The 16,531-nt window shown below is 36.9% G+C and overlaps 2 protein-coding genes across 4 annotated transcripts in view; one reads left to right on the plus strand and one right to left on the minus strand.

The window, feature by feature from the left end:
• The window catches only part of CASK (calcium/calmodulin-dependent serine protein kinase (MAGUK family)), a 437,172-nt gene that overhangs the window by 234,899 nt on the left and 185,742 nt on the right, over positions 1–16,531 (plus strand). The gene's annotated exons all lie outside the window — the stretch shown is intronic.
• Positions 6,807–16,184, minus strand: GPR34 (G protein-coupled receptor 34). Of its 3 annotated transcripts, XM_012642822.1 has the most exons (4): positions 16,078–16,104; positions 15,332–15,425; positions 8,425–8,550; positions 7,326–8,353 (listed from the first exon to the last, which is right to left on the minus strand). In XM_012642822.1, exon 4 carries the CDS (start codon positions 8,328–8,330, stop codon positions 7,326–7,328), a length of 1,005 nt encoding a protein of 334 aa, XP_012498276.1. In that variant the 5' UTR covers positions 8,331–8,353; positions 8,425–8,550; positions 15,332–15,425; positions 16,078–16,104. The 3 variants fall into 3 exon arrangements, with proteins under 3 accessions (XP_012498274.1, XP_012498276.1, XP_012498275.1); XM_012642820.1 differs by having other exon boundaries at positions 6,807–8,550; positions 16,078–16,184; XM_012642821.1 differs by having other exon boundaries at positions 7,326–8,477; positions 16,078–16,106.

Raw genomic sequence — 16,531 nt, forward strand, 5'->3', positions numbered from 1 at the left:
TTTTGCTTGCTCAAGTTTCAGAGTATGGTTCTGACTAGCATAAACTAGAATGGGTCTTTTAACTCTCCTGTCCTGACATTGCCATTATTAGTGAAAGCTAAGGCTAAATTATCCTTTATTAGTTACTTCCTCCACCTCATTTAATCCAGATTGACTTCCACTGTAATCACCCTAGTTCTGATATTTACCCTCAGCTCCTAGCAATTCCATTTTATATATTTTCCCTGCCTTTCCCTTGGGATTTGAGTATTTGGATATCACATATTGAATCTTTCCTACTTGCCAGGTACATTTATTAACTCATTTAGCCCTCATAATAACCCTATGAGTTAGATACTACTATTATTTCTGTTTTCTCAGTAGAGGAAGTAGCGTTTGTCCAAGGTGACGTAGTAAGTGGTGGAACCAGAAACTGAACTCAGGCAGTCTGACTGCATAATCCACTCTTTGAACCTGTTTGTTATGCCACCTCTCAGTTCGTTATTTAATAATATTTAATGTTATTGGGCTAAGAAAACCTATTGGATTCAGCCTCAGCATAATTCTTGCCATGGCCTTACCAATGGGAGCATACATAATACTCTACCATCCACTGGCCAAGACTGTTTCCCTGACCTGTGTTGGATGTGCAATACCCACATTTTCCCACTTTTTTTTTCCCCTCTAATTTTCCCTCACTCCCTAGTGAATGGCCAGTTCTTTCTTTGGATGTGTTAATACATTTAATCAGGTTATCTTCTGATCTAAGAGACTTTGTATCTCTTTAAAATTATTTTGTACACCTATACTCAGGTATTTGGATTTTGTAGTTTAACTCTCAGAAAACGTTTCTGTTTTCATGCTTGGAGGGAACTCCTCATTTGGACTCCTCTTACTATTTATAAGTGAAATGCCAAGCTGTCTAATTATAAAATAATTTCATCTGCAAATTCTTTGGCTTGGTCCTTGAGGAATATATATAAAAGGGCAAGTGTTTATATAGATTTATTAATTAGAAAATTTTTTATTTTGCTCATGGTGTCTGGCAAAAGAAACCATAAGCAAGGTAAAAGACAAGTGCATACTGGTAGAAGTTACTTGCAAACCATATAAACATCAAAGGATTAATGTCCAGAATATGGCAGTAATACCCTCCAGGGATTAAGGGGATGGGCGGGGGGTAAACCCGCAACTAAAGGACACGGGGAGCATTGTAGAGGGGAAGAGCACACCTCTAACCCTCGCTTGGGTGAGGCAAAGACATAAAATGTAACCATAATGTTTGTACCCTCATAATACCTTGAAATAAAAAAAAAACTACTTCAATAATTTTTTTAAAAGAAAAAGAAAGAAAAAAGATAACTCATGAGGGAAAAAAGGAGGGGAGAGGTATAGATACGAATGGGCCATTCACCCAAGAAGAAACCTGAATGAGCAAAAAAATAGATGATGCTTCATTTCACTAGTAATCAGGGAAGTGCAAATTAAAACCACAATGAGGTACCATTTCACACCTACCAGATGGGCAAAGAGTAGTAAATCCGATAAAACCAAGTGTTGGTCAGGACATGGGTAAAACAGGAACTCATTTCTGCCTAGTAGTGGGATGGGTGTATAAATTGGTAAAATCACTTCAGAAAACAATTTGTCAAAACCAAGACAAGCTGAAGATATACATATCCTTATAACCAAGCATTTCTACTTCTAGGTGTCAACCAAAGAGAAACTCCACACATGGACACAAAGTATACAAAAGACTTCACTTGAGCATGGTTTCTATTAGTAGAAAAAAGTGGAAACCACCTAAGTGCCCATTGTTAGGGGAAATGGAGAAATGAACTGTTGTATATTCACATAGTAAAACACTACATCAGTGAAAATGAATGAATAAGACCTACATGTGTCAACCTAGATTAACATAATTTGAGTGAAAAAAGTTACAAAGGATGTAATAATAAGATACCATTTGTGTAAATTTTTAAAACAAGAAGTGCATATTGTTATACATACGTATGTTGTAGAAGTACAAAATACATCAGAATAATACACACTAACTTCAAGAAAGAGATTTCCTTGGGGAAGGATGTGAGGTGAGCTTTAGTATATCTAACTTTTTGGATTATATGCATATGGGTATGTGAAAATTTTTAAGTAAGTAAGGCCAAAACGTTAATATCTAATTTGGGTGATGGAAGCTTAGTTGCCTGTTGTGTTGTTTTTCCATCTTTGTATGTTTGAAATGTTTTATAACTAAAAACAATTTATATGTGAAATTATCAAACCAGACTATAACTGTAACAGTTGACTGTTGCTCCTGAAATAACTTGCATGGCTTGATAAAGCAGAAAGAGATTCTGTGCATCATCAACATCTGTATCCAAACCATAATTAGAAACCTTTTCCAAAGCTCATCTTCTGATGGTTCTTTATGCATATCATGGACCAGAAACAAAATTAATACGGGTAAGATGCTCTGATTTGATTCCATTTTTTTTTTCCTCTATCGACCTATGTAACTTTGTTCTGGATTATCATCCATGCTTCAGAGAAAGCTTTCAAAGTCTTGAGGATTTTTTTTCTATCATGTAATTTCGATGAATGGTAAGCAGAAAGTTTTGCCCCAAATGCATATTAATGACACATTTTTTAAAATAAAAGACATCTCAGCAATCACCATGTGCTTGGGCAGAATGAAACAAAAACGGAACAAAAATGAAAAGCATTAGCAGAGACAATGTCTATGGAATGGAAGTCTAGCCACTTGCATCCCCACATATGTAAAATACAATTGCTAATTACATCACAATGCAATGAAGATTAACTGATGATAATGCATGTGAAGCATCCAGCACAGTAAAGGGCACATAAATAAATAATTTTATTTTGCTTCCTATTCCCTGCCTGTGAACCTGAAGGAAAAATAAGAGGCAAAATAGAAGTTTAGGACAAATCTAGTACCTCCTTTCTAGTTCTGTGCTCATTGTTACCACCGCCCAACCAGCTCTCTGAGTCTGGAAACTCAGACTGAGGCACTATGGCAGCCACTCAACTGGGCCATATAGACATGACAAAAGCCATGACCAACATGTGAGAGTGTGCCATAGTTTCTCTGTCATCCGAGTTGACATAATTCAGAGTTTCATATTCTGAGTTTCAAATGCTTTCTTCCAATCAAAAATACCTGTACAAGCTTCTTTGCAAGTTAATGGTGTTTGTTGATTCCTGACATAAAAGGCTCTCCAATAAATGTCATATCTCTTGTGAATAGTTTTCCTGCTTTGTACTTCTGCTTCTATTTTTGTTTATAGTTTTTGACAAAGAATCTAAATTTTTAAGTCAAATCTATGCATTTTTCCCTATAGTTATTTCTATTGTTTTATCAACAGAAAGTTCTTTCCCATCCATAGATGAGTTAGTCACTTACGTATTTTTTAATCTCTTTTTTTTTTTTTTTTTGAGACAGAGACTCACTCCATCACCCTGGATAGAGTACAGTGGCATCATCATAGCTCACTGCAACCTCAAACTCTGGGCTCAAGCTATCCTCCTGAGTAGCTGGGATAATAGAAGCATGCCAGGACGCCTGGCTAATTTTTCTATTTTTATTAGAGACAGGGTCTCGCTCTTGCTCAGGCTGGTCTCGAACGCCTGACCTCAAGCGATCCTCCTGCCTCAGCCTCCTGGAGTGCTAGGATTACAGGCGTTAGCCACCGCGTCCTGCCCATATTCTTGAATCTTTTATGGTCTCATTATTTACATTTAACTCTTTAACCCGCTTATAATTTTTTTGGTGTGATACATGGTGAGGCTGTAAATTGGCTTTTTATTTTAAATAGGCACAGCACTACTTATTAATCCATCCCTTCCTTCCTGATCTTTTTTGTGATTTTTTTTTTTTTTTTTTTGCTTGCAGTGATTCTCTCTGAGGGAGGAGAATCTATCAGAATCACCTAGGAAGCTTTTCAGAAATACACTTAACCCCACCTTTGCAAGATGTTAGCATACCTTGACTAACAGAATCTTAGATCACCCTCTGATGTGTTCCTGCCCTCATCCTTTTGGGAGCCATTACTATGTCATATACATATTTTTTTTACTTTTCTCATATATCATCCAGGGTCTGTTTAGAGATGTATATTGTGTTCCACTAATAAGTTTATACTCGCATCTGCTCCCCAGTATTTTCCTTATTGTAGAATAAGAATATATTTTAATATCTGATAAAGTAAGTTTCTATTATATTTTGAAAGCCTAAAATATAATTAGCCTATTAACATGTTTTTGTAGCATCCAGGTTGCCTGTTAAGAGAACTCTATTTCATGTTGCTTTTCTCTTGTGCCTAACTTTCAGTAAGGTTTTGGTTTAAATAGTTGTAATTTTGTTAATTCTACTTTTACTTTAGCAGAACTAAAGAAACCATTTTTTTAAAGTTGAAAATAAAACCTTCTGTACTAGAAAGAGACAATTCTTTTTCTACTGATCTGATCTTAGAAATTCAACCACCAGCAAACCTGCCTCTGCAGAATACTTTCCAAAACTAACAGCAATACTCAACATTGAGAGGTCTCACTCTGATAGCCGGGCAATTCATTTTGCCCTCGTTTGATTTTGCGTAAGTGAGATGTTATCTAGAAACTTGTTCTGAAGGTCTTTTGCAAGATGGGGATACATATATATACTTCTGAATTTCCCTTTTCTTAATGCCTCTAGAACTAAACCTCAGATTAGGGAAGGTAGGAACAGTGTTTCCTGTTTGCAAACACTAATGCTCAGTGAGAAATAAAAGAGTATATGTATTAATAATAAGTAACCTTAAATTTGATAAGTCAGTAGCATATTTTTTATAAAAATTTAGAAACATACTGAGGGATTCAGGTAAGGCATGCTGTCAGTGAAACTTCTATCAATAAACAATCTGTTATGAGATTATAGACAGATTGGCTTCTATAAAAGTTTATTTTACTGCAGATAATACTATATCAAGAATTAATTCAGAATTAATTACTTTTTATATTTTTTTTAAGAATGTCACTGTGCAGGGCTTCTTAGGGCTCATTTCATTTAATATAAATAATAAGACAGCTTCTAGAACTATGATTATATTTATATTTATTTTAATGTTCCTTAAAACTAATAATTGTATGTTTACAACACAGTCATGTAGGGATATAAAATGTTTACCAGTAATGTAAAATAAATTTTTAATTTTGAGGACATGAGGGAAATCAAAGTTTTCATGATTTAAAATCATACAAGCAGAAATGCTGAATTTCCTTTAGATGGTATTTGTTAACATTTGTCAGGGCAAAGCAAGTAATATAATTTTACTACTTTTTTCTGAACCTCTAATTTTCTGCAAATTTCAATTTTTATCCTCAAATGATACTTGTTTTTTAAATATATTTTGCTTTGACCTATTCTTTATTCAACCAATTGCATGCACTTACTGAAATATAGTTTACTGATCACTAACTGTGTATAAGCCAAATCTCATTAAAATAAATTCACCTATAATAAAAATCTTCATGCTGTTTAACATTGATTTCCCAGCCAGTGGCCTATCTTAAGTTTTAACAAATATTCTGACTATAAAAAATTCTCCTACTCTGTGATAGAGACTTATGAATGGATCCTTGGAGTTTGTCATAACAGGCATTTACATATTCAGTCAACAGCATTCTGGTTCTGTGCATGACCAAAGAATTGGACAAATGCTGGCCAAACTTTCGGAAATGTTTGCCTAATGATACCCCCCAGGTTGCAACTGTATGATGTTCTATACAGCTATATCCAGATAGATTGGCTAGGAAAAAAAGCTAACTGCATGTGATTTTTTTTCTTTTAAGCACCCTTTCCTTCCCTTCCTCCCTGTCCCATTCTTCCATCCATCCTTTCATTCATTCATTCAATTATTCAACAAATATATATTGATCCCCTATAAGCCAAGCAATGTACTAAGCTCCAGGGAGTTGATAAACAAGACAAAGATCCCTTTCTCTTAGAGTTTTCTGTCCAATTATTTTTGAACATACATGAAAATTACAGAGTTTGCTCCTCTTAATTCTAATCTACATGTTTTCTTTATTGTTACAAAATATTTCAAAGGCCCAGAAATTTACCAAAAATAATATAACAACCATGTACCTACCACCCAAATTTAATAGACATTAACATTATGCCATGTTTGCTTCAAATCTCTCCAGATGTAACCATTAACTTTGAGTTTTTATGTATATTACCATGCATGTTTTGCATTTTTATTGTATATGTATAGCTCCATGAAGAATCTGGTATTGCTTTATGTGTTTTTATTTTACATAAGTGATTTCCTGTGATACATACCCTTTTGCAATTTTGTGTGTGTCTTTTTTTACTCAACATTATATTTGAGATATCCCCGTGTTGATGCATGTGGGTGTAGTTCATTTCATTGAAGTTCTGTATGGTACTCCATTTTGTGAATAAACCGCATTTTACTTCTCCATGCCTTAGCTGATACATACTTCATTATTTCTAATTGTTTAGTATTATGAACAGTAGTTCACTGAGCATCATAATATATGTTTTCTTATGTATATATTTGAGTGATTCTAGAAGATACATACCTTATAATAGACTTGCTGGGTCATAGGATATGCACATCTTCAATTTAATTTACCAAAGTGTAGCTGTGGTGGCTGAATTGTTTATAAATCTGTTAAGTAAGGTACAGTTTTAAATCCTGTTGCCAGGCTATTGAATTATTAGCTTATCTGTTGTTTGATTTTTACTGTACAGTATTTAAATTCCTTCCATTTTTATTTAAGCAGTGATAGATAGTGGGTGATCTCATTTTTTATTAGAATTTTATTAATTATCATTTCATCTTTTATAGAGGTTTAGGCATAAATGAACACAGTAGCAAATTATACAAGCTTTTAAAATGATAAATGAACATTAATTTTCTGACATTTTAAGTCAGTCCTCAAATCAGTTACTTTTAAACACACTTTAGATTAGTATCAAGTGCTTGATTTTAATAACTACTTTAGTGACTTGAGAAACTATGGCACTTCCTTTAATTATTTTGTTGTTAAAGACATGAATTTCACTTAACTTTATGATCCATGTTAAGAGTGTTAGCTTAACAAAGTATTTTTAAAAGATTTTATATACAAATTTAAAATGTAATGATGAATATAAGCTTTTTTTGCCTTGAAATAGTTTACAGTTAAGCAAATGAAACACCACAAATACGAACAGAGCTTTGAGAAGATCCGAGTTTTGTAAATGCTAGAGCTTTGTTTCATAATTTAGTTCCTCAAAGAATTAAGGCTGTATATATCATCCTTATAATATGTTTACCTCAAGTACTTTTAGAACTAGACTGCACTTTTACTGCCACAGATGTATCATGCAAGGAGTATCCTGGTTTAAATTCTGAAGTACTTTCACTCCTGCTTGCTTCACCTTGAAAGTGTCTGAAAAGAAGTTGGCACATTATTTTGCGAATGTTACTGGACATCAGGAAATACATGACTGGATCTAAGCAGCTATTGAAAGATGAGAGAACTAGCATGATCTCATTGGTTTTGTGAACTATTTCCTTCCAGTAGCAAGATGGTTCATTTAGTTGTAAAGAAATGTAGATGAATCGAAAGGCATGATAGGGAACAAAACATACAGTGAAAATGATAAGTACAATAAAGGAATTGCGGGCTGTAGTGGCATATTTACCAGAATTAGGAAATTTTGACCTCCTTTTAGAAATCCTCAATAGATTCTTACCAATCTTAATATATGAAAGGATTATTAGTAGAAAAATTAGCCAAAACATTACTACAAGAACGAAGTTAAAAATTGCTTCTCCTTTTTCATCATGCTTATCTCTATAATGGAAACACATTGTGGAATTATGTCCCCCTTTCTTAAGTGTTAAAATAATCATAGTTAAAAATCCAGCAAGAGCAAGTGCCCATACTATACAGCAAACATAAATACTTTGTTTGGTTGTTATTGCCTTCCGTTGTTGTATAGACCTATTAATTTTTATGTAGCGATCCAAACTGATGAATCCAAGCAAAATAATGCTAATGTACATGTTCATATAAAACAGCAGTCCCACAACCTTGCACAGAATCACACCTAGTGTCCACTTGTTTTGGTTAATGTGATACATTATTCGGAAAGGGAGGCAGAAGATGAGTAGGAGGTCCGCAATGGCTACATTAAGTAGGTAAATTTGAATGGAATTTCTTTTGCGGTGGATACCCAGAAATACATAGAGGGCAATTATGTTCCCAACCAGTCCCATGATGAAAATAATAGAGTAGAATGTTGTTAACACAGTAGATAGTAATGTTTCATCCATGGGACAGGCAGTAACATTTGGTGCTCCTGAGAAGTTTTGTGGTGATTGGTCGCTGTGATTAGTTATAAAGTGTGTTCCATGGGAAGAGCAAGGCCAGCTGCCAACTGAAGTCATCGTCATTGTTCCAGTGTGACTTCTCATTGTCTTCTGTGGAGATCAAAAAGTGAAGATGCTAAATAACATGTTCCTTCTGTGTAGTTCTTATGTCTTCAGATTTTTCCTACAACAGAATGCCGAACATTGAGTCATTTGCTTTTTTGTTTTTGCTTTTCTTTGAGACAGAGTCTCACTCCGTTGCCCAGGCTAGAGTGCAGTGGTATCATCATAGCTCACTGCAACCTCAAACTCCTGGGCCGAAGCGATCCCCCCACCTCAGCCTCCCAAGTAGCAGGGACTACAAGTGTAAACCACCACACCTGGCTAATTTTTTTTTCCATTTTGAGTAGAGACAGGGTCTCACTCTTGCTGAGGCTGGTCTCTTAACTCCCAGCCTCAAGTGATCCTCCCACTTCAGCCTCCCAGAGTGCTAGGATCACAGGCATGAGCCACCGTGCCCAGCCCTCTTTGCTATTTTAATAAGTTACTTTAACTCAAAGTGTAAATAATAAATTAATTACTTTCAGACATTGTGAGAAACTTTACTTTTATCCTACTTTGGACCATCTGGACAGCTACACCATGTATGTAATAACATTACTGTATCACAATAAAAGCAGAAATATAGTAAGATCTCATGGAGTATCCTGCTCTAGCCTTTCCTATGGCCATGGCATACATTCAAGGTTTGTTTCATATATTTTATTAAAATAAATAGCTAACTATGAGGTCATCTTTTCTTAGGGTGTTATGGGGATAGAGATGGAGGTGAAGAGAAATGACAGCTCATGTTTTTCAAAGATGAGCATCAATTTTTTTAAAGTGAGCTGGGCCTACTGCTGGCCCTGCCCAGCTTCAGAACTGCTCCCTGCCTCTAGCCTTTCCCTCACATGTGCCATTCATTCATTTGACACAACATGTATTGCTTCATGGTGTGTGACAGCTAAACTGTGGCAGTCTCTCATACTTTGGTGGGATAGGGGAGAGTCTCCTAAATTTCTTTCTTTTCAACCTAAGACCAAGGTAGGGTTATTAAAATGATTTGCCTACAGGAGCATACAACTAACATAACAGACCAAGAGAGCACAGCACCTGCCTGGTTACACAGACTCTTGTAACACTGCACAGGAGAACAAAGTAGCCAAACAAAGCCAAATCAGGTGGCAGATGCCAGTTAGCCACTCCTGACCTAGAAGCATAGAGTGTCAATGTAGCTGGGAAACAGGATGTGCAATCCAAGATTTTGAAAGTAACCTGATGAAGCCTAAATATGCCCTGGCTTAGGTGGTTTGAGACTGTTGCTAGAACCTTCTAAGAGAGTATGTGAATTCTATTTGCAGTTCAGAAAGCTACTTGCTTTTGGCCTTTTCCTGGGCATTGATTGCTGTGAAGAGTGAGAGCCAGTCATAAAGAGCTAGAAGACATACGGAGAGGGTTCCTGGAGGTCTTACCACACGCCTTTCTTAAAGTGACTGCCCTATTTCTCTGTAGCAGCCACTTAGCAGGCATAATATAAAGACGTCCAGAGCAAGGTTTTTAAAATCAGACCTAGCTAACTCTATGACCAAGGGCAAATAACTTAATCTTTTCTAAGCCTCTATGTTCTCATTTGTAAAAATGAAAAAAGTGTACATGAAGAACTTAATCCTCTTTTCCTGCTGCGACGATGGGTCCGGTCATCATCTGTGGTGTATGTATCATGCTCTGTAAACCTATATCTTGGTCTTGCCCTATAATCCCATCTTTCTCCCTTCAATAAACCTCCTGTCTGGTCATTCTTCAGCCATGAGCATGCCAAGAACTGACATTTCAGACTGACACCTGACATTTCCAGTGCCTAGACTAGCGCCTGGCGCATTATAAACACTCAGAACAAATTTTGTTGAATGAATCTTCATATTTATACATAATGCTAAGTAATACTATAGGCTGGTAGTTCTTTGGGATGCTCAGACTATGTTGGTTTTCCAAATAGAACATTAGTTTTTCTCAGACTTCTGAGAGTTTGTGGTCTTCTAGGTATTTAACCATAAATAGCTATAATCATCTTACATTGCTAAGCAAAGTTATGCATTTGGGGTTTATATAAGGGTGGCCTTGCTGAAATAACAGGAAAATATCTAATCCCATAATTTTTTTTTTTTTTTGAGACAGAGTCTCACTTTGTTGCCCTGGCTAGAGTGAGTGCCATGGCGTCAGCCTAGCTCACAGCAACCTCAAACTCCTGGGCTCAAGCGATCCTTCTGCCTCAGCCTCCCAAGTAGCTGGGACTACAGGCGTGCGCCACCATGCCCGGCTAATTTTTTCTATATATTTTTAGCTGTCCAATTAGTTTCTTTCTATTTTTGGTAGAGACGGGGGTCTCGCTCTTGCTCAGGCTGGTCTCGAACTCCTGAGCTCAAACGATCTGCCCACCTCGGCCTCCCAGAGTGCTAGGATTACAGGCGTGAGCCACCGCGCCCGGCCTAATCCCATAATTTTTTAATAACAGCTAAAGATCAATCCTTTGAGCGCTCCTACTTTCTGCTCTGTCTCTGCTGGCAGGCACGTTGCAGGGTTCCCTTCTCCCATCTAAAAGGAGCCCAACAGACACAAAAAGAGATGTAAATCTTTCTCTTTACATTTGTCAGAAACTGCTTTTAGAATTTGTTTTATAGCCTCAAGGTGTTCCTGAGAAGCTCCTGGACAGACAGCAGGAGGGCAAACTCCAGGCCTTAGTGTTCTGCCCAGAACCGTATATCAGGGGCAAATTCACATCCCCTGCGATAAGCCTGACCACATCTTAGAGATAACCAAGTCTCCAGGAACAAAGAAAACAAGAAAGAAGGACAATTTGACCTCTAGCAGCTGCCTGCTAATTACTCCACAACGATTACTATTTTTTTTTTCTCTTTTTCTTTGTCCCCATAAAATCAGCCAGTCCCTTGGCTTCCTGCTGGCATCTCCCTTCTCTTTCTTTGGGATGCCAAGCCATCTATCTACCTGGTCTCTCCACCCCCCATTCTCTTTGTCCTTCTAAAGGATAAAATAAACTTTTTTACTTTTATGGAAAAAAAAAAGAACTTAATCCTGGCACTTGTTATCAAGTGCTCAATAAAAGTTATCTTTAATGAACTGTCTTTGATTAATCTCATTTTGGTAAATATTTCACACTTGGCTAAATACTGTGTGGAAAATGAAGGTAAGACAGAGACCCTCTTCTTGGTAAACATTTTTGTAGGAGTGTGCATTAAAACCCTAAATACTGTAATATAAAGTGGATTTGAATTACAATAATTAATTTCCTGATTTGATGTTATACACAGAAAAAAATATTTGCAAGAATGTATCCTTTCTTAAAACTCTTACCTACAGTTTGATCAAGAAGAAACCACTTTGGTAGAGGAAACATTCGGGTTTAAAATTTTGTGAAGTGGGGGGAATTGATTCCAAGGAAGAGGAACTGGCTGGTGAAGAGGAAGTTATGTAATCCCTGGTAAGAGCCTGTCTCCAGAGTTCAGGAAAGTGGAGAGAGAAAAGGAGGGAGGGAGGGAGGAAGCACTAGGTCTAGTCTGTCATGTGTATCAACTGCAGGAAGGCAGATTTCACAAAGTTTATAGGAACTTGCAGGCCTGTTTCTTGTGATCTTAGATTCTAAAAGGAAAGGGCAACCTAGAAAGAGTGGCGGGCTGCCAAAAATGAAACTGACAATGCAGTCTACATCACCAGGAAGAGGAAAAGGGCATCTGTAGAGGGACCTGTGTTATGTGGTTACCTAGGGAGCTCTCAGAGGCTCAGGCAGAAACATATATCCACTGGTGAAAGGAAATTGAAGCACAAGAAGTGATGTGATTTGAGAGCTCAGGTAGCTGAAATAACTTGAAAAACCCATCTGTAAACAGTTATTTGGGGTTTTCTTTTTTTCTTCTCCTGTGCTAAATTTTAAACTCCATTAGGATTAAGAGCCAAGTCAGTTTTGTTTGGCTCTGTGTACCAAGTGCTTAGCACAATGAATATTATTGAATGAAAGAGGGAATTTTATAGAAATATATGTAAAGTTGTACATGTAGATATAAAAATCAACTTCAAGTACAGGAAGGCTGCAGCTGCAATTAACAGAAACACAATTGCAATTGCTCTATCAGGAGTGTGACATGTCTGCAACAAAAACTAACCCCATCTTTCAATGAATTCCTAGATATGGAGTATTGGAAATGAAAATTGTTACTACTAAGCTGCTTGTGTCCCAGGCTGGCAGGGTCTCACCTGAAATGCAGTTTTTCATCCTCAGCAGCACTTAGAAAAGGCCACAGACCAAATGGGAAGAAGGGAAGCTCAAATCATGTCATAAAAGCAAGTTTGAAGGAAGTAAGCACCTTACCCTGGAGATGGGAACACTTTACAAGGCCGTGGAGAAAAGGGTTTCACCTTGTTGTATGTGTCTTCAGAAAGCAGAACAAGGACCAGTGATAGAAATTACAGGACAGATGTTGCCTCCTTTTAAGGAAATGATTTTTTAGAATAAAATACTCTGTCTGGGAGGCAAAAAGGGTCTTACTACTGGAGATTTTCAAGACTGCCACCAATTGGGTACTTTGTAGAAGGGATTCTCAGCGTAAGTACAGTTTTTTAAAGAATTATTTGGATCGACATTTCTAAGGTATTATTTACACATAATAAATTATACCAATTGCTGTATAGTTCAATAGTTCAATACATTTTGGCAAATAAATAGACACATATTAACAATTATGATAAAAAGTGGAACATTTCTGTCATCTTAAAAAAAAAAAAAAAAGGATCCCCTTGAGGGCTTTTGAAAGATACCAGTGCCTGGTTCCTTCCCAGATATTCTGATTTAATTGGTCTGAAATGGGCTTCAGCCACTGATTTTCTCTAAAAGTTCCTCAGGGGATTCTAATGTGCGGTCACAATTGAACCCTTGAGCTAGATGGCCAAACCATTAACTAATATTTATTTAGGACTTGCTGTGTACCAGACACTGTGTTAAGTATATTTATGTTATTTCATTTACATAATCCTTATAATACCATATGAGGTAAGTATTACAAAAGAGGTAATGGAAGATCAGGAGGTTATGATCTTTATTCTTGGCCACATAGCTCTTAAATGGCAGTGCCCAAGTTGGGACTCAGACCTGACTTTTAGAACCCATGATCCTTTTCACCACCCCTCTCTTGTTATCACATATGATCAGCATTTTCTTTATTAATACTTAGTTCTGTCGATGTATTAGTTCATGTCAAGTATTTTGACGTAATTCCTTTAACATTATCCACCTTAGCAATTTTAAGAAGAGATTATGGGGGCCGGGCGCAGTGGCTCACACCTGTAATCCTAGCACTCTGGGAGGCCGAGGTGGGTGGATCACTCAAGGTCAGGAGTTCGAGACCAGCCTGAGCAAGAGCAAGACCCCATCTCTACTAAAAAAAAAAAAAAGAAAGAAAGAAATGATCTGGACAACTAAAAATATATATATAGAAAAAATTAGCCGGGCAATGGTGGTGCATGCCTGTAGTCCCAGGTACTTGGGAGGCTGAGGCAGGAGGCTCGCTTGAGCCCAGGAGTTTGAGGTTGCTGTGAGCTAGGCTGACACCACGGCACTCTAGCCTGGGCAACAGAGTGAGACTCTGTCTCAAAAGAAAAAAAAAAAAAAGAGATTATGGCATCTAGCTTTACTTCTTTTGCAAAGATATTAATCTTTCTATTTGCTATCTCCATCATAGTAAATAAATAAATCCAAAGTTTACAGAATCACGAATCATTTGTCAGAATGCTCAGCACTTCCCCCTGAACATATCTTCTCAGACTTACTTCTAGGCCCAATGGCCATAATCAAGATGTTTCTAGAAAGCGGTTAGTGCAAAGGACATACCCTGAAACCATTTGCCTCAGCTCTAATCTACAAGTAAACTAAATAAGTAATAGTTGGACAAGTTTGCCAGTTAACCTTTCTGGTTTTGCTTTAGTCTCAAGCTTAAAGAAAATAAGGCCAAAGCAATGCATTTGTTTAAAAAATAATCATAGCCATTGTTTAGAACCATGTCTTAGACGGCTAGCATCCGATTATTTATTAACACATTAACAGATTCTGCTGATTTTTGTCTCCTTTAAAGTCAGTTGGCACATTACATTGTCGTTCACTATTCTTTATTGACATTTTAAAAATGACTTGTTTAATACGCTAAGAATTGCCAGCGAAGACAAGAAATAAGCTACTATGTTCACACAGTGGACTCATTTCCCAGTGGACATTACCTGTGACCTGTGTGCTGTATTGAAGTGGTCACAATAGTTTTCTTTTTTTTTTTTTTTTCCCAAGACAGAGTCTCACTGTGTTGCCCGGGCTAGAGTGCCATGGCGTCAGCCTAGCTCACAGCAACTTCAAACTCCTGGGCTCAAGCGAGCCTCCTGCCTCAGCCTCCCGGGTAGCTGGGACTATGGGCATGCACCACCGTGCCCGGCTAATTTTTTCTATATATATTTTTTTAGTTATCCAGATCATTTCTTTCTATTTTTTAGTAGAGACGGGGTCTCGCTCTTGCTCAGGCTGGTCTCGAACTCCTGACCTTAAGCGATCCACCCGCCTCCGCCTCCCAGAGTGTTAGGATTACAGGCATGAGCCACGGCACTGGGCCCACAATAGTTTTCTAATAGTAGACAGTAAGTGTTTTTTAAATGTTGTTACTTGGCAAATCCCGTTTGCAAGTTCACAACCCATTGTTATGTCCCCGACCCTACCACCTTACCCCTGCCAGTTTTTCTCAACTGGCTCATATAGGAGCTGCTGTACCTGGAGGACAGAACCCAACAGATCCCACTGTGTCCCCAAATGAGCAGAAGCTTTTTAAATACAGTTCGTGTATGTTTGTGAAAACATCACATTGCTATGTTGAAATACATACCTATTTGGTAATGGTAGCAACCTTTCAACGTTTTTAGTTTGACTTGATAATGACTGAATCTATTCAGGCCATGCTTCAAAAATTGCATTAATTGCTGCATACAAAATGAAAATTGAAAGCATATTACTTTGGAAATAATATTGTTAGTAGTATGTTAGATTTTGTTTTAAACTTAACTATGTCAAAAAAACCCACATTTTTAAAAATTGTAGTTATTCAGACTAAAGTATATTTTGCTTTCTCTTTTCTCTAATATTCGCCTTATTTACTTCTGAAACACCAAACTTAAAATTTATATGGTCTGGTAATTACTATAAAATAGTAATAATTTAATAAAGAAAACATAGTAATTGAAAATAAGAAAACAATAAAATCAGTAAGTTATAGATAATTTATAATTCATTAGAAATAAGGTGTATTACATATGAAAAAACTTTTAATTGATTCGGGTAGATCTGAAAATCTTTAGGCAGTACACAAATGCAGTATAAACAATGTGACTATATTGACAGTACCAGCTTAAATACCTTGAATGTCCTAAAGTATTTAAAGTAAAAAGACACAGCCCCATTTGAAACCAAGGCAGGTGTCATTCAAACAGTTTACTCAGTGGTTCTAAAAGCAAAGGATTGCTGGTATTAGAGCAGCCTTATCACCATGAATCAGGTTTCACTTTGAATGTTCAGATAATCACATTTTAGCTGAAGAAAAGCTCGTTTATGTAGTTGAAATCAAGGAATACTCACAGTTCAGCCTCGCCTGAAGTAAAAGGAACCTCAAGCTTCCCTAGACACTGAGACTTGTCTTGGTTGTGTCAGCTGGGCTTTTCCATCCGGTAGTGATGCAATTGGTTGGGGTTCTCTTCTTTTTTATATTCGCATGTGGTGGTAGGGTTCCCCCCCCAACGCCCGGCCGGCCTTTTCTTTTTCTTTTTTCAGTATAGCAACCCTCAGATTCTTTTCAAGAATATTAAAAGGCCCTGCCACCATGCAACAAATTTTAAGCTCAATCACTTAACTTTAGGAAATTATTTATATTTTCTTTGTGAATACCTTTCAACTTGACAATTGTGGAAAGTTTTCCTCACCCCTCAAAATAGAAAAGTTTTATAAATTCTAAGCAGAAATATCCTTTTTCTGTTTTTCCTAAGCAATGATATATAATGTGCTATATGGACTTTCAAAGCAAAGCATTGAATTT

This window comes from Propithecus coquereli, unplaced genomic scaffold (assembly GCF_000956105.1).
Source record: "Propithecus coquereli isolate 6110/MARCELLA unplaced genomic scaffold, Pcoq_1.0 Scaffold188, whole genome shotgun sequence".
In the NCBI taxonomy this organism is placed as follows: Eukaryota; Metazoa; Chordata; class Mammalia; order Primates; family Indriidae; genus Propithecus; species Propithecus coquereli.

Bases quoted from the DNA above. Each gene is read 5' to 3' on its own strand.
- GPR34 (XM_012642820.1), bottom strand. From the start codon at position 8,471: ATGAGAAGTCACACTGGAACAATGACGATGACTTCAGTTGGCAGCTGG.